Source organism: Triturus cristatus, chromosome 4_1 (genome assembly GCF_964204655.1).
Source record: "Triturus cristatus chromosome 4_1, aTriCri1.1, whole genome shotgun sequence".
NCBI lineage: Eukaryota > Metazoa > Chordata > Amphibia > Caudata > Salamandridae > Triturus > Triturus cristatus.
In genome coordinates, this window is record NC_140585.1 from 743697423 (window position 1) to 743723606 (window position 26184).

The 26184-nt window shown below is 49.7% G+C and overlaps 1 protein-coding gene across 2 annotated transcripts in view; it reads right to left on the bottom strand.

The window, feature by feature from the left end:
- The window catches only part of NT5DC3 (5'-nucleotidase domain containing 3), a 402542-nt gene that overhangs the window by 70164 nt on the left and 306194 nt on the right, over positions 1–26184 (bottom strand). For both annotated transcript variants that reach the window (XM_085653247.1, XM_085653246.1), the window contains exon 12: positions 16600–16740. In XM_085653247.1, the coding sequence (XP_085509373.1) occupies positions 16600–16740 (141 nt within the window). The remainder of the gene's footprint in view (positions 1–16599; positions 16741–26184) is intronic.

Genomic DNA, 26184 nt, shown 5'->3' on the forward strand with positions numbered 1-26184 from the left:
ACTCTCAAGACTTGAGTACTGCAACGGTCAGGTTGGGCTAGGAATTGAGGTGTCCCCTCTTTCAGAAGAACAACCTGGGGTGGAAAAAGCTTTTTTAGGACCACGGCCCTACTCTGCAATAGCCTACCCTTGGAACTTAAACCTGCTCCATCATTACTAGTTATCAGAAAATCTCTGAAAACGTGCCTCTTTGCACAACAATAGGAGATGTGCTCTAGCCACGGAGTATCAAGGTCCATCACAAGGACACAAAAATCTGCATCCTCTTTTTGTCTCTTCAGTGCCAAGACGCCTCCGGACAGGAGTATGCACTTTATAAATCTTTCATTCATAGGAATTTATGGATTTGTGTCCTTTTGACTCAGAATCATAGGGACACTGTTTGGCCTACGCAAAATATTCGGTCTAATGGTTTTCTCAGGAATATTCACATATCTAATTCCTGCCAGCAACAGATGTGCATAGGGGACTTATTTTACAAATGTACGTTGAAAGTTTTCGCCCCTCTTGTATGCCAGGTTCATGGTCGTTCCTTTTTTGCCACAGGATTCTGCCTCAGTCAGCATTTGGCTCAGGATGAAGATGTGCATGGTGGATTTTCTAAGGGATCTTTAATAGTTCATCTTTGTTTTTCTGATGGAACCCTGTCATCAGCTCTCTGTTGCAGTGTGACTACGTTTGTGCTATATAAATACTAAATATATACACACATCATTCTGCATTGGGGTGTTCTGTGGTGTGCATTGGGATACAGATGTCAATTTCAATTGCAGGGTTGATACTCTGATGGGGCCTACAGCCATCACAAGTCATTCAGGGTACCTTTTGTCCTCTTCTGATCATGGATAGTTCAGTGTCTTTGGAATCCACTGACTTATTTGGTCAAATTAGTAAGATTTGCTTCTGTCTAAGCTTTTCCAAATTTCTAGGGGGTCAAGTAGTACTTTTGTTCACAGGCTATATGAGAAATAAAACTGGCATAGTTCAACGATTCAGAAAAACGTAGGTGGAGAGCGCACTCTATTTAAAATTAGAAAACTGGTGTAAAGCGATATGCGTGCTGGATTACTAATATGTCTGCAATACATATGTGAAATTAATGAAGTAAAGTGGCCTGGACACTGAATGGTGACTAGGACTGCAATCTGCAGTGCTGATCAATATTCTTACATTCAATACAATTTTTTATTCAATTAATAAAATTGAAATATAGACATCATGAACATAAACATTTGTATGTCTAACATAAAACTTTCAATACAAAATTAATCACATTGTTATTAATCCACATTATATGATTCATTTCATATCACAATATTGTTATGGCACCAGAACCCTTGTGCCAAAACCCAATGCATTTCGGGACACAAAGTCCCTTCGTCAGGGGTATTTCTGAAAGAGAAAGAAGGAGACCATTCTCAATTGGTGCACACTTCGAAATCATTACTTCTGTAATGTATCTACACATCGTGCTCCCTTCACCACAGTGCTGTGACCACACGTGTACATGACTTTCACTTACTAGTAGTAATGATTTCGAACTCTATAAATAAATAAGTGGTTGGTCTGAGTTCTGAAAGTATGATAATTTATGTTCTCTATTGTTCGGAGAGGTTACTGATCTTCCTGCACTCTGGGCATTAGGATGATTGACTCTTCCTAATAACTTTCACATTCAATACACAGGCACGTTGTCTGCCTCATGAGTGCAGTGATGGTGCTTTCACATTTTGTTTTCCATATGGTTTTGATGTGGTTGGTATATATGGAATTGTTAGCACTAATGGTCTAGTATGGCTTTTTTTAACATGACTGGCCATTTTCTTTGAGTAATGCATTATTAGAAGCATAGTACTGCATGGTTTTAGATTTCTATATGTCTTACGATCAGACTGGTTGATTGCAACATAGGCATCCTACTTGGGTAGATCCTAATCATTGAAGGAATGGGACGAGGTAGTAGATCAGAAGGTAATGTTTAGATTACTTGCTGGTAACCATAAATAAACAGATTAGTCTTTGTTCCTCCCAGTATTTATGAAGTACCTGCCCTCAGGAGAGGCTTCTTCTACAATCCTGGGGTTTTGCTTGGTATTAACAGGAGATTTGTGCGCAATCTCTTTTCATGGGCGACATAAGGCATGTGGGAGGGGAGTGGTAAAGCTCCCTTCTCCAGGGAGTATGGACAAAAAGAGAACTTTTATATGGGGTACTGAAAAGGGAGAAGTGGGCCTCTCGTAAATACTGGGAAGAAAGAAATGAATAAAGAGATTACGGTTAACTAATCAAAACATTACAGTATCACGGTTGACATGGAGGGTCGCTACTCTATCCTAACAGGCTGGTTAGTCGGGCAAGACATTTCCTTTGTCAATGTTTACACCCCTAATGCCGACCAATACATGTTTTTTGATAAGGTGTTCCGTGTTCTGGCTCCTCTGTTGCCACAGGCACTTAATATTGGTGGCAACATTAATTGTGTGGCCAATACTAACTTGTACCGCTCCCACCTCCAACTTCGGGAATCCCAAAATTGTCCGCTTGGCATGGAAATTCACCTCTTGGCAACGCCACAGGGTCTGATGGATGGCTTACAACATTGCCCCACATAGGACCGGGATTATTTATTCCACTCGAACATCTACACCTTATTATGCTCACCTAACATGCTTGGAGCCATCACGGCTGTTGAATACCTGGCTAGGACTATATCCGATCACAACCCCTTGTTGTTGACATTGTAATGGGGTGGGACGTGCACCTGAATATTGAGTTGGCATCTGAAAGTGGTCAATCTGAAAGATCAGGCAAGATGATTAGGGAAGGGATCTGGCACTACTTTGATGAGAACGCAGGCTCTGCCTCTACTCTGCTCACGGAATGGGAAGCCTTTCAAAGTTATGTGGGGGCAAAGCCTGTCGGAATCGGCGGGGTGTGGCGGACCCTACTGAGAGACATTGTTACTCACAAACAGGCCCTGAAGGATAGTGAGTGCCTACAGCTGGTGAGACCCGACCTGCAGAAAGTGGTTTTAGAGGCAAAGGAGAAGGTGGTAGAACATGTGGAGTACCTCCACTGTTTCGATTATAACGCCTAAATGATTCGGAAGCACGGTGAAGGGGACATGTCGGATCTCTTGCTGGCATGGCTGGCCAACCCCGCTAGACACAGATCACCAACCCTGGAAGTGGGGACGTTGACAGTGACCACCTGTATACATAGGGCGAGATAAATCAGTCCTTTGCTTTGACGATTTCTATTCCAGACTTTAAGCCTCAATGGATGAGATACATGACTGAACCATCCATGGATTGTTAACTGACCTTCTGCCTGGCAGACACCAGAGATGGTGGAGGCGCTAGGAGAGGATGTCTCAGAGGAGGAAATCCAGGCTGAGTTCCAAAGAATGGCCAGTGGGAGGGTTTCGGGGACGAATGGCCTCCTTGTGGAGTTCTATGTATCCTACATTGACCCCCTCACCTAACTGCATTATACCAGCAGGTGCACACAGCTAAGGTACTGTACCCCACCACTTTGCAGGAGGCCCTTACTGTCCCCTTGCTCAAGCCGGGGAAACCTGCTATTGAGGTGGAGGCGTACAGGCCCCTGTCAATGTTGAACATTGAACTATAAAATCCTTTATGGGGTTTTGGTGCAAAGATTTCTGCCCCACATGACTGGTCTGATCCATACTATAAACAGTCAGGCTTTTCCCAGGCCGCTGCACAGCTTTCAACATACGGCACCTGCTGAGGATCTAGAGGGATGGTCTGATATTACCAGAATGGACAGGCTTCACATTTGTAGATATAGAAAAGGCTTTAGATAGCCTTTATGCTCTGGATGGGACTGGGCCGCCGCTTTGTGGACTGGGCTATATGCGAGCCCTGCGGAGAGGATCCACAGAGGACACACAAAATCAGAGCAATGCAATGTGGGACTGGGCACCAGTCAGGGATGCCAGTTGCCCTACCTGCTTTTTGCCCTCGCAGTGGAACCATTGGCGTGCAGGGTCCACAACGGCGTACCTGGCACTCAGAAACAGCGGGGTTTCACATTTCATCTCTCTATGCTGTTGACATAGAGCTTTACCTTCGTGACCTGTGTACGGAGCCTGGAAAGGCGGCACATTTCCTCACAGATTTTGAGGAGGCCTGTGTGTGAACGGGCTCAAGTCTGGTCTGTTCCCGGTTCGCAGGGACAAGGGACAGTCCCCGGATTTGGGTGCTATGTGGTGGGGATCAGCCATGGTGCAATATCTTGGGGTTCGAATTCATCGGACACTCCCCGAATTCTTAGAGGGCAACATTGGGGTGGCGGTGACGGCTTTTTGGATGAGTGTTGGGTCTGGAAGCCCTTGCCCCTCTTGGTGGCAGGCCGTATCGCCATAGCTAAAATGGTAGCACTACCTCGCCTCTATTTTGCGGTTCTCCTGCTGGTGATTCGTGTGCTGCATTTCAGGAGCTGGAATTGATCCTTAATCGTCCGAATATGGAAGAAGGGCCGGCGTATAGCTTTAACTAAGAAGCAATGGACGACTATGGATGGAGGGATGAATGCCCCTGACTTCCATTCTTAGTATCTGGCGGCGCAGCTACAAGGTGTATGGGCTGGTTTCCGGGAAGGGCTGCACCAGGGATGCTGAGACTGCTATACCCCCCTGACTTGCTGCAGTTATGGACCCTTGTGCTTAACCCATGGAAGCCCACCCCCCATGCAGTGCGGCATGGCCTCTCGGTGCGGAGAACCTGCTGGCTGGAACAAGGTACCTGGTCGGACGTGGCTGCGGGCTCCGTATTGCCCAGATCGCTGCTTCGGGCTATCGTTGCACAGCTTGGTGGGGTAGAAGAGGGGCACCTGTAGGACTGGGAGGCGGTGGGTTTGGAAAAGATGGGGCTCTATACGAGGAAGGTGAATTGTGCTGATTTGCCGAATTTTGTATGGACTTTGATCTCCCAGCTGGGCAGTTCCTGCTGAATATATGTCCATAAACTACAAGATGCGTACGAATGGCTGTTTACCGTTCCTGCTATATGGTACCCTGACTGCGTCGGTGTACAAGATGTGGGGGAAGCGAGATACGGAGCCTCAACTACTTTGCAGCTGTCAATTCCTCTGTTATGCCACTAATACGTGCCTCCGTGAGTAGACGTATGCTCACCCCTTATATATCACTGCACAAACGCTGGGAAACGGATTTGGGTACCCCATGACAGACAGCGACTGGACTACGATGCAGGTGGTTGCATCCAACATTTCTACATTTTTATACCTTATATAGGCCATATCTAACGCCCCTGAAACTAAGCGTCTATTACCTGCTGACTCCGCCCATGCTGCCATGATGCTAATGGAGATATCCTCCACATGCTTTGGGTCGGCCCCCTCTTGACTTCTTACTGGTCTGAGGTTGTGCACGTCTTGCAGGAGATTACGGATCATCCTTTGACCACCATGCTTGGTTCTGTCTGCTGGTCCTTGACCCCCAGCCTACTAAGCACAAAGTTACTAACCGGTTCGTTGACCTGGCTCTGGGGCTTGCCATGCACAGAATCACAATGCACTGGAATCATACTGGTCTCCCCAAATTTGAGGGCAGATGTACTCCGCTGGACGACGTGGGAGGGAGCTGCATTGCTCCCGGAGGTGCATCAGGGCAGGAGACCCATGGCGTTTACACAAGCATGGGACAAAATTCTGGCTAAACTACAGGGGGGACGAAACAGAGTGCTGAGGGTGCCTCTGACTCGCAGATACACTAGGAGGCTGTCACTTTCGCTGCCTTTTTGGCTTGTGGTGATCAACAGGGTAGAGTAACTGGCACGTGATGGACAGGGAAGATTGCCCCAAATCTACCCCACTCCATTGGTTATTTCAGGGGGGAGGAGTATATATCGCAAGGGGGGATGCTGTTTGAATACACTGCAGGGTACCTTTATGCAGGGTTTTTCCTGTAGTTTACTGATGGGTGTCAGTGCAGATTACTCAGACAAGAGCAAATATGATGTACAGTCCCATGCCATGTTATTTTGAGTACTTGTTTTGCCTTGTTCCCTTTTATGGGCTGCCCTGACTGAGCCTTTTGCCTGTAATGGTCCACCCTATCATGCTGACTGTATGAATATGTGGGTGCAATTGAGGCCCCACTGTATGCTTATGACAATAACGATTTGTTTAAAAACAAAAAAAGTAATACAATCATTACTGCCAGGGTCAAACGATTCACTAATCTCACATACGCTTGGTATTAAACTCAATGTAAATTTAAGGACAGTGAAAAACATCACAATGTTTACACTAATTCAGAATATTTTGGCATCTCTATTTTAACAAGCTTTTTGCATGCATGTGTACTGCTCTTATCACTACACCTTTTGGTTTCAGTGTTCACAGCATCTCTTAGCTAACCCATCAACACTAACATAGCACTTCGGCTGGACTCATTCACAAACCACTGCAATCTAGATATTGAGGGGTTATCTGGCGGTGAGCTCTTCTTTGGCTATACAGGACATTGAGACACTTATGACGAGAACCTGACTGGCCAAATGTACATCACAGGCATCATTGAAGGAATTGATGCTGTGGCTGCCAAAAGAAAGAGGAGCGTCACTAATAGTCACAAGTCATCTTCTGAGACATGGGGAAGTGCCTGTTTTAACAAGTATCTGCACCTACCTTACATGAGAGGAAGGATGAGTCTATTCCCTCTAAGCCCGTGGGATCTTAGCCCACACAAAGATTCAGGGTGGGGTTACATTCAAAAGGTGTCCCAAGAATTCGTAGGAATTGTACTAATTCAGAAGGCACTGTAATTCAAGTCTGGACTCACATCAGAGGCGATGTTCATACACCTTGCAGGTTTTAATTCTATCACCACTTTAATGATGATAAATAAAGGATCGTTAATATGCTAAATCGTTCCAATATGATTTCTAATTATCAAATCTCAATTATGTCTGAGATATTTTTAGCTTCAAACGCACTTAAGGTCCCCAATCTCGTCATCACTTTTTCAGCAGCTTATGTTGTAGGAGTCAAGGATAATGGCTACTACCACTGTTCCTCTGTGCCTTTTCTCAAATCCCTTTGGTTGGATGCACAACGAAAAGCGCTATAGTGCTCTTTCTCTAGTTCTTGAAATAATCAAAATTAAGATTGCAGACCATAACAACAAATTAATTGAGCTAGAGAAGAAAGAAGACTTTACAAGGCAACGAAACAAAGGAAGATAGAGGAAGAGAAGCCCCTAAAAGCATATTTAAGAGCTCTTTGCCCAAGGCAGAATTAAAAACTCTCACAGCACAAATGAGATTTTAGACACATTCTAGCTTTACAAAATGCAAGTACCAAAGAAAGACAAAATAAGGATGTTGGAGTTAAACACAATTTAACCACATTTGCTGTAGGGAGGCTAAATGTACTTAGTAGATTTCGACGATGCATTCTGTTCTCATCCACATCGCTCAGCGAGACAAAAATCTTAAAATTTGAAAGTTTAAAAGAGCGTAATCAGTAGAGCTTTACCTCAAGGCCTGATGACGACTGCTTTTTGGTGTTTTCTCCAAATGCATGGTGATTAATGGCTGCTGAAATTAAGATGCTAATCTTCCTGCATTCACAATTAGATGACTGGCTTCTGAAGACAGTGTCTTACTATAACGTTCCTCGGTGTTCACACCACCTCTGATGTGGATAGGCATCTGGTACTCCAGAAGCCAGACAACACAAGTCAGCTTCCCTTTGGTAATAATGGATTCCTCTGTGTTCATAATACCCAATGCAAGCTTGCACGAGTCTTATTCTGGAGTGTCTCAGAGAGGTTGTGCCACAGAATTTGGAGCGTATGCTGATGCTGATAACCACAGCCATGTATTTTCTCGCTTGGGGTGCCCGGAAATAAGTTTGCTAAATGCATGCATTTTCAACAGATGTTTCACTTCAGTCAGTGATAACCGGTCAATGCCGGCTGTGTGGCAGCCCACATGGACAACTCACAATACAAGACACTTGATGTGAGAGAGAGAGGTCAATTTAATATGCTGTAGCAGGAGGCTCATCTCAATAACTTTCCAAGAGAGTCATGAGGCAACACAAGGTTCTATCGGAGCACAGAAGCAGGAATAACCTATGGGAACCCGCCCCCAAGAAGGAATCTAAAAATTCTGACTTCCGGCTCAAAATGTTCATGTTTCTGTGGGCCATCACCAGGGCACAGTAAATTGTGATAGCAAACCCTATATCCAGATTTCTTTCAGTGAATCATGAGTGCCCCACAACAGCATTTTCACCAGTTATCCAGAACCCAAGTTCAAGGGAAATGCCATTTTAATCAAGCAGTCAGATGTTCCATGAGTTTCACATTTTTCTCTTTCTCATCGATTATATTCCAGCAAAAGGAATTCAGAAAGGAAATGATTCTTGTCGCTTTGCCAAGGTCAGATCAGAGGTGGCATCCAGACTCATTTATTTTGTCAAAGTATTGGCTGCACTGACTCATATTCTCTACAGGATGAAAGGCAGCATTCTGCTCCATAGCCTCACATCAGTGAAATTAACTGGGTGTAGCAAACACAAGGAGATGATGGAAAGAGAGCTGAAACTTCTCAGACACTCACCCCCAGTCACAGATCTGGGTTGAATCCATCATCGTCCTTTAGCTCACTTCGCCATCCCAGTTCAGACACAGCTATATGCAAATCAGTCTTGACCCTGCCTCATGGGAAAAGTCCAGCCCGAACTGCCAGCCATGTCTTCCCTGGACCGGAAACAAGCATTCTGGGACCGGTTTCGGGCTAACAGCGGTCGACACGATAATATGAGCCGATCCGGGGCACGTGTTGTGGTTGCGATGTGAGATGGAGATCCCAGGTTTACCCGCTCGCATGTTTGACGTTTTCTGCCCATATTGCTGACTTCTGTGCATCACTTGTGTACACTGTTTACTTTTTTTCCCCGCGACCCCTCCCCTCCACCATTTCATCTCCCACCTCCCGCCTGCTCCTCCCTCCCACCTCCCCTATAAGATGTCGCCCGCAACAGGCGCACGCAGCGGGCGCACCGCTGGCGTGCCTAAGACACGCCCGTCTGCGCCTGTCCACGACCTGACTGCGACCAGCACCAGGAACCCTGAACCTCCGCACCGCCAACGCTACAGCCCTGCACCACTCCACAAACTCAATCCAGGCCGCAACAACTGCAAGCTAGCTTCGCCGGCCAACGCCCACGGACCCTTCAGCTGTCACCGCTGCCGACAAACCTATACAACCGACAGAAACAGACCCAGCACAACCAGACTGCAAGAACACACCCGAACCGATGACCGTGCAATGCATCCTCCTCAACGTGCGATCCCTCCACAAACACGCCACCGAAATCTGGGACCTCCTCGACAGCACCACCTCGAACGTAGCGTTCTTTACTGGAACCTGGACCAACACCACCTCGGGGCCGGACATCGCCATCGCCACCCCCCAAAGATACAAAATCACCAGAAAGGACCGCCACACCCGCCCAGGAGGAATCGCCATCGTCCACAAATCCACCCTCCACCTGAGCACACTCCCTGACGAGCCCACAGACATGATGGAAGTTCTACACTTCAAGATACAGACCAACGCCGCCGCCACCCTCCGAGGAACCCTCATCTACCGACCCCCTGGACCCTGCAGACCGTTCACCAACGCCATCACAGACATCTCCCGGCATGCCATTGCATCCACCAACTACACCCTGCTGGGAGACCTCAACTATCATATCGACAACCAACTGCATCCCAACACCACATCCATCCTGGACAACCTCCACAACATTGGACTCCGCAAAATCGTGACCGAACCAACGCACTCAGCAGGACACACCCTCGACCCCCCCTTCACAACAGGAAACTCCATCACCTTCAGCCACACCACCGCACTCCTATTGACTGACCACCGATGCGTCCACTTCACCTTCAGAACTCCAACGATCCACAGACACCAACACTTGCTCCCACAAAGAAACTGGACCAGAATCACCGAACACCAGCTCACCTCTTCACTCAGCAACTCCACCCCAACCATCGCAGAAAATTACGATCCCAACACAGCAGCCCGAACCCTGCACAGATGGATCTCCGACAGCGCCAACACCATTTCCCCCTCAAGAAAAACAAAAACACCCAGGCCAAGAAAGCCAGAGGGTTCACCACCTTACTTCGAGAATCCAGACGCACCTGCCGCCACTTTGAAGAGGCCTGAAGGAACACCAAATCCACAGAATCTCACAACAACTTCAGAGCCGCTACCAACGCCCACCACCAACTCATCAGAAAAACAAGGAAAAAAGCAATTGAAGACAGAATCTCCACCCATGCACACAACAGCAAAGCACTCTTCAACATCAAGTAGTTCGCCCAACCCACCAGCCAGTCGACCGACATACCTTCCTCACAAGACCTCTGTGACAAACTCAGCACCTTCTTTCACCACAAAATCAAGAGCATCTATGACAACTTAGATGAAGACAACCAACACACAGAACTCCCACCAACCACCCCGACACCACGAAGCCAACGATTGACAGCTGGACAGCCCTCACCACCGAAGACACACTGAAGACAATGAAGTCAATCCACTCCGGGGCCCCCACGGAACCCTGCCCCCATCACGTCTTCAACAGAGCTGCCGACACCATCGCACCCATGCTCCGCCACACCATCAACGGCTCCCTGGTGGACGCCTCGTTCCCCGATGACTGCAAACATGCCGAGGTCAACCCCCTCCTGAAGAAACCCTTGGCGGACCACATCGACCTCAAAAACTACATACCCATCTCCCTGCTCCCGTTCCCTGCAAAAGTCATCGAGAAAGCCATCAACAACCAACTAACTCGCCACTTTCATCGAAGAACACAACATCCTCGACTCCTCCCAATCTGGCTTCAGGAAAAACCGCAGTACGGAAACCGCCCTCCTCGCGGCAACAGATGACATCCACACCCTACTGGACAAAGGAGAAACAGTAGCCCTCATCCTCCTCGACCTCAGCGGCGTTTGACACAGTCTCCCACCGCACTCTAATATGCAGATTTCACGGCACAGGGATCCATGACAAGGCCCTCGACTGGGTCAGCTCCTTCCTCTCCGGCAGAATGCAGCGGGTCAGACTCCCCCCTTTCCTCTCAGATCCTACACCAACCACCTGCTGAGTCCCTCAGGGATCCTCCCTCAGTCCCAAGCTCTTCAACGTCTACATGGCTCTGCTCGCCCCCATCGTCAGAACCCACAGACTCACCATTGTTTCTTACGCAGACGACACCCATCTCATCCTCTCCCTATCCAACGAGCCCAACACCGCCAGACACGACTTTCGAGAAGGCATGGAAGTTGTCGCCAAATGGATGAAAAACAGCTGCCTACAACAAAACACCAACAAGACGTAAGTACTCATCATGGGCCCAACCCCTGATGCCTGGAACGACACCTGGTGGCCCTCAGCCCTCGGAAACCCGCCCACCCACACGGACCACACACACATAACCTGGGAATCATCCTGGACTCCAAACTCAAAATGGACCGCCAGATCAACTCCGTCTCGTCCTCCTGCTTCCACACCCACCGCCTCCTACTTAAGACCTTCAAATTGATCCCCCTTGAACACAGAAAAACCAGCACTCATGCCCTGGTCACCAGCAGACTAGACTACGGCAACGCACTCTACACCGGAATGAACAAAAACCTCACCCGCAAGCTACAGAACATCTAGAACGCCGCCGTTAGACTGGTCCTCAACCTGCCAAAACACTGCCACGTCTCCCAGACCCTGCGCACACTCCACTGGCTCCCCATCGAAGCAAGAGTCACCTTCAAGATGCTCATCCAAGCACACAAGGCCCTCCACGAAACCGGACCAGCATACCTGAACAGCAGACTTAATTTCCACGCCACCCCAAAGGACCATACGATCAGCCCAGCTCTCCTACGCCGTGGTCCCACGCACCAGAAAAACCAGATCGGGAGGCAACTCCTCCTCCTTCCTCGTGGCCAAAGCTTTGGAACGCCCTTCTGCTTCACCTCATACAGACAACATCGCTCCCCATCTTCGTAAGAAACCTCAAGACCTGGCTCTTCGACGGACCTCCTCCTTGAGGGACCGGATCCTGCAGCCCCCCTCTCCCCAGCGACTTGAGACCCTCACAGGTGAGTTGTCCCGCTTAACAAACGCTTGATTGATTGATAGAGATGGAAACGTTGCAGTATGCGGTGTCCTCACGGCTCGGTGCAGGCAGAGGCTCATTGACGGAGTCGGTGAGACCAAGGCTTGCGTTGCAGGGTGAGATAGTGCTCGATGTGGTGTTCGCAGGCCACGATGTGGTGACGGAGCCGGTCGATGTTCGAGTCGGGCAGCGACGGAGTCAATGACGTCAGTGCAGCATGTAGCAAAGCGGTGTGGACTGCGATGGCCACAGGACACGGTGCAAGCAGCGGCCCATTGACTGAGTCGGTGAGACCAGAGTTGCGTTGCGAAATGAGGCGGTGCTCTCTATGGTGCCTTCCAGACACTGAATCCTACGACGGACTTGAAATAGTTGAAAACGAAATTGGCAGTATTTCACTATCAAGACATGCCACACACATCAGCGCATGTCCTACCTTTTACATACACTGCACCCTGCCCACATGGGTACCTTGGGCCTACCTTAGGGATGACTAACAGGTAATAAAAGGGAAGGGTAGCGCCTGGCAAGTGGGTGCACGTGCCAAGTCGACATGGCAGTACTAGACTGCACACAGGCTCTGCAATGGCAGGCCGGAGTTACATTTACAGGCTGCTTATGTGGGTGGCACAATTGGTGCTGCAGGCCCACTAGCAGCATTTGATTTACAGGCCCTGGGCACACACAGTGCACTGTACAAGAGACTGACTAGTAAATCACATATGCCAAACAGGAAATCACTAATCCATAACAATACTTTACAAAGGGAGAACTTGTACTTTGGCACTGAACAGAAGTGGCTAAGTGCCCAAAGAATCTAGACTAGCAAAAACGAAGTCTTACCCACAGCAAAAACACAGGAGGCAAAGGCAATAATACAGGGGAAACCCATGCCAATGGCGCCAGGTCTACCACTAACACATTTGACCCCTGATAAACTAACACGCAAGAAGTTTTGAGCACATGCTAGAGACAGCTCAAGACAGCTTTTACAGACATGGTTTCATGCTTCACAAGTGTTTGTGGTCTATGTGAAAATGAAACATTTACGGAAGTTTACTTGTATACAAAAACAAATGTAGTATAAAGAAAGGTGCAATTGTCTCTGGGTAAAGAAGAGCATCTAAACACAGAGGAATGGTCCAAATCTACTCACAATACCAAAAGAGAAGAAATGGCTTGGGAATGTGCCCATTCAGGAGAATATTTGGGCAGTTGCATAGACTAAAGAGAGCTTTTGCACAGTGGTCAACATTGTTTGCATTGAACATTACGTGCAAAGTCTAAATAATTGAAAAGCGCGACAAACAAAGCATATCCAGGCGCTCCAAGTATGCTTGCTCTGAACTTTAAAGCATGCTAACAAAAGGACTTTAAATTTTTGTTTTAGGCATCCAAAATATTGTGCATCTTAACCCTTGTCAGGGAGTAGGTTGCAAAGGCGAGCCTCCATTACTCGTAGCATTTCGGCTTCCCTAATCCCAAACAATACTTCTCTGGCATCTGGGTTTAGTCAGCAGCTGTAGACTGTTCGATCTGAACTCCTGAGAGGAGGAATATCTCTGAAAGACAGGTTTTCAGTAGTCGGACATTCTTCCTTCAAGGCTATATACACAAGATGGTACTTTAAATTCTATTCATCGAGCAATGTTAGCCATTGGATTTACAAGGAGCTCTAACCACTGCTTTGGATGCATGACTTTGGATTATCTGCAATCAAACAATTATCTTTTTAGGTGCCCCTAAAACAATTAATGGCAGTAATCTAAGAGGGAGCCAATGGTGTCCCTCGCAATAGAAGCTTTAGGTGCATCTTCCAAAAAAAAAGGGTCGTAATTTGTATAAAGTACACATGTAGAAGTTCTAATTCTTGGTAAGATAGTTAGTGAGCTCTTTCAGATTGGGCTGGTGGTCATAAAATTCACACAGTATTTTGCACTTTTATATCTTTACTCAGACTAACTAGTACAACAATAAAAAAAATGGCTGAACTCCATATATTGGACTCCAAATATTGAATGCCATAAACACTCAGTGAATATTGCCCCATCAGGGGAGATCTTGGAAACATTTTAATTATAAGTTTAGTCCACCCATGACACCAAGCTCCTATCTTTTGTTTAAGCCTTTAGAAGGAAAGGGATGGTAGAAGATGGCTTTTTGGCAGCTATCTGAGTTTCCATTTTGAAAGGCATGAAAATCTCATTTTACAATTGATTACAATGTAAAGAAACAGCAGTTATGGAAGACAGGATCAGGAACTCCAGGAAAATCAGAATCTTTGAAGTGCTTTAATAACGTCAAGTGCTATATGGTCAATGTAAACATACAACTGAAGCCAATAAATGATGTTTCCAATACGGATGAATTTGCATAGTAATGGGTTTGTGTCTTCATTACTCGATGGCAGCAACAACACCAATCAGTTATAATTCATCATGGCCAAAATATATAGAAGCTATGTGACTCCAAGCCAGTGGAAGACCACTTCCAGTCCTGGTCTTTCCTCTTACAAGTAGGTGCAACCTAACACCTAGCATTTGTAGCCCTGAGACAACGGTATCAATTTCCTAAAATTAATAACTTGTACAAATAAAGCCAGAGTTTGATAGTTTGTGAGCCAGAGATATTGAGTCACCTGGTAATCTTCTATGTAAAGCCATACATGGGCAAAACCGAAGACGAGGAAAGTAAAAAGGCAGCCAGTTTTCCTGTGATGAATGAATAAATAAATAAATATTGTTGCGAGATTAAATTAAAATCATTGCAAAACCAGGTTGGACAATCATGTAGAATACAAGAGTTAAAACCGCAACATGGAGCTTCACAACAACCAATAATCTGTATTACGTTAACATTATTGAAAAGAGACCCTCAGTTTATATTCAGCTTGTTTTTCTCCCTTCTAATGTAACACGTTGTTTAAATAAAAAATAAAAGCTGCTTTGATCGGATGTACAAACTATTAAAGTATTATTAAGAATCAGACTATTTCACGTAAGGTCCTCATAGGGTGTATGCTGGCTTCAGGACAATAGATGAAGGAAATATAAGTCAGAATAATCTCTTATTTTACCATAAACACGCTGGTTAAATCTGATCTAATCAAAGCAGATGCGGCCAAGCTTCATGGTTATGTTACAAGTGGTATTATTTCATGTCTTCCTTTTGTACGACTCTGTAGAATGTTCAATGCCTGGATGCGAGATTCACATGGATCAGTGTCATTCTAGCCCCAGTCGCTGTATTTGATTGATTAATTTCAGTCCACTTCAAGGGATGTTTAGTGATGGTTCGCAATGTTTGTGCAGGGGCGTAGCTTGGTCAGTAAGATTTGGGGGGCGGAGGGGGGAGCTTCAGACTAACAGGCTGGCATAGTGTTTCGAAACGTTATAGGTCAAACAGAGTACATGAGAGGGGCCTAAGGGGCCGTGGAAAGGGAGAGGAATGAGAATTGGTAGCAGCACTAAGAGAGAAAACACAATATTTCGTAAAATAACAAATATTTTAAGGACTCTGAAAACAGAGAGGGAGGGAGTGTGTGTGTGTGTGTAAAATGTACTGGTGAAATCCGACGGACATCTCACAACACTCGACTGAAAGTACCTGTACCGAACTATTCATCAGAAAACACACTTATTAGGGTGGGTGTCACACCCCAGCTACGCCCCTGGTTGTGTGGGTTAAATAAGCGGTGTTAATTGACCTCAGTGGTTTTCTGTGCCATAAGACGTTCCAGGAGTCTGAATGTATGTCCACTGTCCAGCCTGAGCCTGGAGTCTTTGGGAAGTGTGTCAGATTGCTGGAAGGTCTAACCAAGGCGTTCCGTTGGTTGGTGATTGGTACGTACTGTTGGAAGACATATGATAATTAAACATCATTATATTGGGTACCTTCTTATAGGGATAATTGGATTTACTGGTGTAATACATGGTATTGAAACCCAAATGGTGGAAGTGAGGCTAGAAAATAGAGCAAGGCTCACGTTCTGAATGCACGTGTTCAATCTTTAGAGGGAGTGCACGTGTATTTTAATACAGTAGGCAAAATCATTCATGAAGAATTTGGTTCACAGATTCTTTTATGAAGAGCCACCGTCACAGACTTTATTAGCTTGGTCTGGTTCTACCTTTTCGCAGAGGCCACTGCGTGCAAGTCCGACGATGGGAACATCATTGCTGTAAACTCTCGGGACCACTCGCGAAGATGCAGTTCCCGTCCGTGTACCCCAGTAAACGGCCAGAACCCTGAACTGCTCCGAGCGAGTACAGTCACAAATGCCCTTTGTTAGAAGTTGCACATGGTATCAGATCGTATGAGGGATGGTGGTTAATTTATTAATGATGCAGAAAGAACTGGCTGTATCCCCAAGAGTGGGTAATGTATTTACATTTCTTAACAAACCTGCATGCGCTCCAGTAATCCCGTCAGGCCCTGCAGCCAAGTCATGTTCTCGATATATTGCTCTGTGTTCATTATTTTAATCTCGTATCTTAATTCAGGGATGATTGCCCCGGTTCGCCAGCCATGCTTTAACGTCAAGTCCTGTCCACACAAAAAACAAAAACAAAGATTTCAGAATTAATTATAGATAAGGAATAATTACTCCTTTCTGAGCAAAAAATTGTGTTGTTGACTAATGTGTTACCATGACGCAACAGGGAAAGGCTTCAATGCCTCCTGGCTACAGCCCTAGCACCAGGACTAAAATGGCGGCCTCCCTTTGATCGCGGGGGCCACCCTGATCACCCCCGCGGCCACACCAGTGAGTTCCTTTGAGGGAGACGCCCCGCTCAGGGGTTCAGTTCAGGGGGAACCTGAGACTGGCCGGGGCGCACCGCAGACTGGCCGGGGCGCACCGCAGACTGGCCGGTTCCCACTACTCCAGTCTCTCTCCCACAGCACCGAACCAATGACTACCTTTCCTCCATTTACAAACTCTCCTACACCAGCTATGGAGCCTCCATGCCCTACAGCGCCAAGCTACCCCCTTCCCATAATTGGTGCCCAGCACGAGCTCAAGAACAGCCCCAGGACGCCTCCTTCGCCCACCACTACCCGGCCTTCTACCACTGCGATCATCAACTGTGAGTGCAACAGCACCCTGAAGGCCTGGCTGAACTAGCACCGCAAACCCCCCAGCAATGGCGAGAAGATCATGCTCTGTAAATATGTAATGTATATTTGTCCAACCATAATCACTTTAACTTTTCTTAAATTGTAATCTTGAGTGAATTTGCAACTTGTATACATGTAACTCTAACCACTAGTATCTGTAGTAGACATAAGTACTTACTACCATTCTTATGTGAGTTTAGAATTTATCTGCTTCGCATATTTTAAGTAATTCATGTACTCTGAAGTCCTTATGTGATGTAACTGGTTCTATTGTGAAGTGCTCCGACACCTTCGGGTAAAGTTTGCGCTATATAAAAAAACATAAATAAATAGGTAGTTCGCATTACTATACGGAATGATCTTGTTAGGAATGATGCAGGAAGGGGTAGGAGAAGCTTGTGCGGTGGGGGCCCACAGCTTGGACCGCTAAACTGCCCTTCGCCACCTGGGTGCTCTGGGGTGGTGCCGCCAGAGGGCTGCCGCAGAAGAGGCCCTGAAAGGGTACATCACCTTAAGGAACACACGGCCAACCAGAATATCCAGCGCTCCGTGGACAGTCCGTGTCGTGAGAGGCTGCCTACGGCAGGATTCTATATCTGCCTGTGACTTTTGCCTGCAGGAGATGTGCACCGGGAGGCTGAGGAAGTGAGCCTCATTACCGCGGCCTGGGAGAACAGAGGGGGAGGGCAGCGGCACCGGTGGGGCAGCGGCACCGGTGAGCCACCGGTATGGGAGGCCCGTGCGGAAGATGCCTGGGGGACAGCACGGCAGAGATTACGGCAGCCGCACAGTGGACTTGGTGCTTTCCTGGTGACCTACATGCAGAAGTGGCTGATCAGACAATTAAGCCTCTACGGCCGTTGGCTGCAACAGATGACAGGGACCAGGTCGAGGTGGAATTGAGATGCTGCCTTTGGCGAGGGACAGTTGCTGAGCAGCAGGGAGGGGTCTTATCTCGCCGCATTATGGGAGCTGGGTCGACCAAAGGGGACAGTGTGACCAGCCAGCTCATACTGAGCTCCAAGACACTGTCCTGGTTTTGACTACATGGCGGGGGGTGGGGGGTGGGGGTATGGAACTGCCCCCAGGCCACCACTGTTTAAGAATCCAGTGAATATGAATAGTCACACAATCTGAGGAGGGCTGGTGGCAGAGGAATAAATGTACGAGTTACTTACCTTCGGTAACGATGTATCTGGTAGAGACGATTCTAGCTGCAGATTCCTTCACGTAGAATTATCCCCAGGCGTGAGACTGGATCCGGAAACTTTATTTGCCACGGGATCCCTGCGCGCCGGGGGCGGGGCGACATCACGCGACTCCGCCCAGGCGTCGTCCGTGTACGTGACGTCAGCGAGGTAACATAAGACCCACCCCGGCGCGCCGACGTCAGTTTTCTTCGGAGAACTTTTCCGCACCACAACGCGGAACCACCAGATAAAAAACTGTGGAAGCATGGGAACAGTGTGCGAAGAGCAGAAAAATTGGAAAGAAACGGGGACTAACACCACCACCATAGTGCCAACACCGCAGAACCCAAGGGCAGGGAAAGAAGAAAGAAAAAGAACAAGCAGAAACCTGCGCAGTCACTCCGCCAGCACATAGACAACCTCCCATCCCTGTGCCCCGGAGGCAAAGAACATGCGTAAACGCATGGCACACTTAGTAAACCCACCCCCACCATCCTGAGCAAGGAATGGGACCAGCCCCAAGACAGACGGGAACAACAAACTTCCAAGCCACCCCAACCTAGAGGGCAACCACCCACAAGGGACAAGGGCAAGACCTGGCCAGATGACCCTTAATCAGAGGATAGCAATGGAAGGAAGGGAGGGGAGGGAGGACAGGGATAGGAAGCAATCCCCCTCAAACCTGGAGTAGCCAGAGCAGCAGGGCACCGGAACCTCCAAAGAACCAAAGGAGGAATGAACCGCCCCCAGAAGGAGTCACCCGTCACAAACAAGGAAGGCACTCACAGGAGACACAGCCCTCACCGGGAGGCGAGTACCGAAGACCAACCCAAGGGTCCTCGCAGAATAGGGGAAGAAGGGCAGGCCGTGAAGGAATCTGCGGCTAGAATCATCTCTTCCAGATACATCGTTACCGAAGGTAAGTAACTCGTACATCTGATAGAGACTACTATCCGCAGATTCCTTCACATAGAATAGATACCCTAGCAAAAACCCCTGGAAAGGAGGGTCTGCGAAAGGACCCCACCAGCCAATGCAGAACAGAGGGCCTCACAGGGGACCAGATCTGTGGACCAGGTAGAACCTCGCCCCTGCCAGGCCAAGGGAACCCCTACAAGCAGAACCCCACCGACCCCAAGGGGACGTAGGAGGGAAAGAAGGCTGAAGAGGCTCGTACACTCACAGCAGAGGAACCAAGGGCAAGGACTGAGAGGCCGAAGCACCCCACTCCCCCACAAGGCAACATAGCTTCCGCCCAATGCCAAGACAGGAAAGCAGAAGAAGAAGCAGCCTAGAGGGCCCAAGGAAACTAGGGAAAAGAAGGCGAACCCACTCCAGATGGAGAGCAGCCTGCCAGCCAGAACAGTGCCGGCACTCAAAGTCAGAAGCAAGAAGAACAGCCTGAGGCCAAAGGAAGGCTGAGGAGGTGACGCCTGGCAAGGGAGAACACACGAACATCCCAGACCTCAGAACAGGAGCAGGGAGAGGAGGAGATGCCCGGGCCACCACTACGAGTGGCCGCGCACACGACCTCAGGAAGCAAAAGCAACCTACCTAAACGCCATGGAGAACAGGTACCCGAAGGCGACAAAACCCTCTAGCAGAGCGCAAGCCATATGACAGCTACCCCTACACCACATAGGGCACGTTAAGTCCCAAGATATGGGAACACTCTTTGGAAGAACTTCTGCAGCAGAGGAAGAAACAAAAGAACCATGGGGAAAAAAACACCCCCGCTGCAGGCTTGACAAGCAGCCCAAGCAAAGCAGAAGGCCCAATCTCAGGGCCAAGTCTGCGCAACAACTCCTGCAGAACTCACACACAATCAACAAAAGGGCCGTCCAGCAGCCAACAATGCCAAAGTCCCAAGGAAGGACGTAAATGGCCAGAAAAACATACTCCACAACCAGAACAGCCGGCCTAAGAAGGCCCATAAGCAACCCAACTCAGAAGTCACTGAGGAGGGGACGGAGGAGGAGGAAGACAAGGCGGAGGAGGAGGACGGAGACCTGCCAACAGTCTCTGGATGGCAGAGTCGGCCGGGGCATGGAACAACAGGCTGCCATATAATGGGAGATCAATGAGCCTCTCCCGTATATTTTCGGGGAAGACGCCGTCCCGAAACCAAGCATGGCGACGGAGAGCGACAGAGGAAGCCATGGCCCGGCCCAGCACCTCTGAGATGTCCAGAGCGGAGCGGAGAATAAACGCCACAAGCTCTCGGCAGACTCCTGTGACGCTGCAGACCCCAGAGACTCAACCGAGTCCCACAAACAGGAGGAGGCCCTAGCCAGCAAACACAAGGTGTTAAGGGCCCGCAGGGCCGCGCTGGTTCGGGGCGAAAATGTTGCGTTCCCCAAGTGTTCAGCCAGTGGGCCTCTCAGGACGGCGGAGTCAACAGGGGTGGCAGGGAGGGAAAAGCAGTCCGCAAAAGGGGGCTGGCGGGTGAGGGGTGAAGGGAAAGACAATCAAGGTCACGCGGCGCCGGAAGGTGCCGGTGCAGAAGATGCGGAGGCACCGGGTCCCCTGAGGCAGGACGCATCCAAGCCCCCGTCAAGGCAGAAAGGAGCGAACCTTCAAAGGGAAGCAAGATTTCCCTCCCACCAGAGCCCTGGTGGAGGACCTCCAATAGATGGTCCGCCGGAAAGTGAGCCACCGGGTCACCCAATGCGTAGGATGCCCACAGCCGTGGACACCATGTGAGTGAAGGCCGCACCCGCATTCGTAGGGCCCGCGGTGGAAAAAGCAGCACCGCCATAGGCGACGGCTGCAAACCAAGGCGGCCGTCCCCAAGGCCAAGCGGAGCGGGCAAGGGCTAGACCTGGAAGTTAGGAGGGGCCGAAGAATGAGGAACCTGCCGCTCTTCCAACGAACATCTCTGCCTCAGGAAGGGCGGGGAGCCGCCCTTCGATGCCGGTGAAAAGGACACCACACGGCAACCAGTCTTCGGGGAGGACGACACTAATATGCAGCCTGCCTCCAGAGAAGGAGCATCCGAAGACTAATCCGCGGTACGACCCCTGCGCGGAGCAGTGGAGTCCGCTGCCTGAGGCAGGACGCCGGCGCCATCCGGCGTCACCGGACAAGGGACCTCCAAGTCACCCCGCATCGGAGACTGGAGTAGAGCTGGAGCCGCACTGGCCCCGGAGCGGTGCCAGAATGACGCCGGCCCGACCCCTGCCAAGGCAACCACCTACGTGGGGGAACGGCCCGGGTAGGGGCCCGAAGCCCTCCACCGGCCGCGGCCCAGAAGGAGGTGAAGATCGCCCGGCAACACCTGTGGCGGCGCCAGGGACGATACAACCTCCGACTCACCATCCGAGGCAGCCACCTGTGGGGAGGTACGAGAGGGGCCCAGAGAGGGACGAGGGGTCCACCCTCAGCCTCGACCCAGAGCAGGACGAGGAGGGTCCACCGACACCTGTGGCTCCGCATGGTCCAGCTGCTGTCAGCGCTGTAGCGGCGTCACCTCGGCCTTAGACAGGACCACCCTGCCAAGGGAACAAGAGGGGCTCGGGGATGCGACCCGAGCCTCGGCGACCTCCCGTGACACCACAGGGAACCCCGCGGGAGTTTGCGGTGAGGCAGAGACGCTGTGGCCTGAAGGAGGTGCCCCAGAGGAGCCGCACCCCAACAGCACCAATTCCTCCAAGACTGGATCCGAAACAGTCGGCGCCGGGGCGCAGGGCGAGGGATCCGCCAACGTCCCAGGAAGGGAAGGAGGAGGAGACGCTAGTGAGGCCTGCAAAGCCGCCGCGTAAGTCTCCATCTGGACTCTCGACGCCCCAACACCGGAAAACGGTGGATAGGATGACACGCGGGGCCGCATCACCCGCGGAGAGTCCACGCCCCCGGTAGGCCAGAAGCCAGCCCACGGGGACGAACTGCGACACTTACCCACCGGGGAGCGACGCTCACGTGACATCGGAGAAAGGCGAGGACGACGACCACGGCCGGGCATGAAGACGTCTGCCGAAGCAGACCGAGGGGAGGACGTCGACCTGGAGAGACGCGCCGAGAGAAGTTTCATTCAGCACTTCCGCCGCAACTTCGGCTTCAACTGTTGGCAGGCCACACAATCTGCGGTGCCGTGATCCTCCCCCAAACACCACATACAAATGAGGTGAGGGTCTGTCGCCGACATAAGACGCCCACAGAAAGTGGAACTTTTAAAGCCCGAAGGCATTCGCACACTGTTCCACTAAAAGAATGGAAGAAAGGGGGCCCCTTAACAGGCCCGTAGCAAGGAACGGATCCGCCTGGGCGGAGTCGCGTGATGTCGCCCCGGCGCGTAGGGATGCTGTAGCAAAAAAAGTTTCTGGATCCAGTCTCATGCCTGGGGATAATTCTACGTGAAGGAATCTGCAGCTAGTAGTCTCTATCAGAAATCTTGTGATAACTTCCATTGCCACACATTCATCCCACCCGGGGGATGGACTTTTACATAACACGGAGGACTCCAGGATCGACTACTGTGGGGGCCTGGTTGGCAGTTGGCCTCCGTCGCCGTAGGGGACTTGAGGTAAGTGTTGCCTGTGCAGCCACTGGAGCATTTCAAACCCCATGAGTAACTAAAGGGGCCACACCTAAGCACAAGGTACTAAAACAGTTGGGCGACACCCTTGCGTTGCCAAAAGTAGACGCCACAGTGGGGCTCACTGGGGCACGTTGAGCTGTAGACCCCTGCTCCGTCTCCTCGCCTCCCACACGCACACTGTACTCCCTTGATCGCCAGAAAAGGGTACTCTGAAGCGTTGATTTGGGGCCCACTGAAGTGCCTAGCTGCAGACTGTGACAGTGTGGGCCATAGATAAGGGTCCTCACTATCTACGTTGAATTCACACACGACCCCCTGGAGAACACTGTAGCGCTGATACTGCTGGAAGGATTAGGAACTCTCAAGCCTCTACAGTGTTAGGGTGCTGCACGATGCAGAGTGCTCCCCCCACCCCGAGAGCTCCCAGCACTGGAGCAGGATGATCGACTACCCTGCTCTGGGTTCCCAGTCACTGTGGACTGCAGTCTTTGGAGCATGGTCAGACCGAAGGCCTCCAAGCCTCTGCCCCCTCAGAGGGCTATGCTTGCAGCTTCCTCCGCACCAGTTGATCTGATACACAAGCTGGAGAGCACCCATGAAAAACACACTAAGATGTTTGACAGAGTGCTGCAGGCCATCCAAGTCAAAAACTGCTATGGAGACCCAACTCGTGGCGTTCCAGTTGGAAACTGGGCTACTGCGAGAGGACCACATGAGTGAAAGAGGCAGACTTTACCATAACTGCGAAGTGCCCCTACCAGGTGGCCATGCAGGATCAACTAAAACCCCTACAGACTGAAGTATGAAACTTCAAGGCGAAAGTGGAAGATGAAGAAGGGCGATTGAGGTGCAATAATATCCAATTCCTAGGCTTCCCCGAGAGGGCGGAGGAACCTAACATGGAGCTCTTTCTTGAGGACTGATTAACACAAATGGTTCTGGCCAACCGGATCCCAAATTTCTTCTCCATTAAAAGGGTGCACTGAATCCAAACCGCCTTCCTGTTCCAGGAGCATTCCTGCCCCCAGTGATTGCCTGCTCAATTACAGAGACAGATCTTCATCTGCAGTTTTTCCGGGCTAAGGGACCTTGGATGTGTAATGGAAATACCATCAAGGCAAACTCTGACACATCACTTACCCTATGGCTACCACGTATAATATAATGATATGGAACATTAGGGATATGGAGACTCTTATACCACGGCATAGAATATATGTGTACCTTGGGTGGAGACACATACACATAGCCTTCCTTTAGGAGACGCACCTCACTCCTACTGATTTAGGTAAGGTATTCAGGGGCTGCAGTGGGCAGGCATTTGATTCTAGGTATTCTACATTTGTCAGGGAGGCTATGATTTGGATTGCTTTGTGCGTCCTATTCTTACAGAGCAAGACGCTGGTGTATCCTGATGGCTGCTTTGGGTTGTTAGAAGGTGCGCTAGATGGGCCCTTGCTAGCGGTCATTTCACTAGCAATTGGGGTCACCCAGGGGCCACGTAATGCTCCATACTAGATAAGATTACGTCTTCTGCAATGAACAGTTCTGGCCCAATGTGCTGAACTCGGAGTATTTATGCTGTACGATATCGGACCACATCCCCCTTAAGGTGACCTTTCGCTGGGGGGGAGAACAGGATGTCAATACCGACCTGGTGATAGCGGACACAGGCCCTTTCTAGATGCAGTATACAGGGGCACCATCAGCACTCATTTGCTCCATGACTTTGATGAGAATACAGGTACTGCAGGGTCCCAGGGAGTAGAGTGGGTGCCATGAGAGTGGTCATGAGGGTACATTGCGAAAGGACTTCATGGGGAGAATGGGTATCCCTACTTCAAAAAAGTATTGTCCTTAGAGGCCTGCTTATGTGCCACTGTCCTGGAGGCGGTGACAATGGTCTAAGCTGGCACACAAATGTGAGACCTCCGGGGTCAATAAAGGGAAGAGATGCGCCACTTGCCAACACTGATTACAAGGTCTCACTAGCTCGCCAGCACGCAGATGAAGACAAACCGGGACACATGTTGCCGTGACTTCTGTGCTCCCTTGTCTCTAGACCATTATCAGAGTAATTCACACTCCCACTGGCAATATTGTAAATTTGCAAGCAGCCATATGCAAGGTCTTTGCCCAGTACTACGCAGTGCTCTATTCCTACCCACCCCAGACCCCTCGCAGAATGCCTCCGGGCCTACGTCACTGAAGCCGCCCTTGCTCACCTAAACCCCCTGCAGTTTCAGGAACTTGAACAACTTCTACAGCTCGAGGAAATACAGTCAGCAATATGTCAGATGTCCCATAACAAGGTCCCGAGAACAGAATGGTTCCCAGTAGAATACTATGCAAGGTTTACTCTCGCCCCTAAGCTACTCGTAGTGTACCATGAGGTGCACCGGCAGGGTAGGATGCCTGACTCTTCTTGAGGCTCGCATTGTGGTATTGCCAAAATCAGGCAGGGACCCCTTGGAGGTAAGCTCCTATTGCCCTATATCAGCATTGAACATAAACAAATAAACTTGAACAAAGTGCTACCGAACAGATTGCGTCCGATGCTTTGAATACTAGTCCACCCTGACCAGTGCGAGTTCATCCCTCATAGGGCCACCACATACAATACTAGAAGACTGTGCCACACTATGAGTGCGGTCGAGGGTTTCGTGGAGTTCCCAGTCACGGTCTCCTTGGACTTTGAGAAAGCTCTTGGGTATTTACTGCTTGTCAACGCAGCCTTGGGAATAGGACCCGAGTACCTGGGCTGGGTTAAGTTACTCTACACAGCACTGTGGGCCAGAGTGTGAAAGGGACGCCAAATACTGAGTCAATTCCACATTGGCCATGGATCCCCTGGCCACCTTACTATGAGCGCAGGCCCCAAAGTGGGGCGTGGTGGTGGGGCTACGCTGGCATGCAGTTTCGCTGTACGTGGATGATGTCCTGGTCCATTTACAAAATCCTGGGTGAGAGCTGCCAGCTCTTTTTGATCTTTTAGACCGCTTTGGCGCTATGGCAGGCCTTCAAGTGAAATGAGGGAAGTCTTGCATCTTCCCACGAAGGAGGGTGGGCAAGGAACCAGAACCTGACTGTCTGCCCTGGCAGTTCGATAAGTTTTGATATCTAGGGGTTAATATATATCAGGCT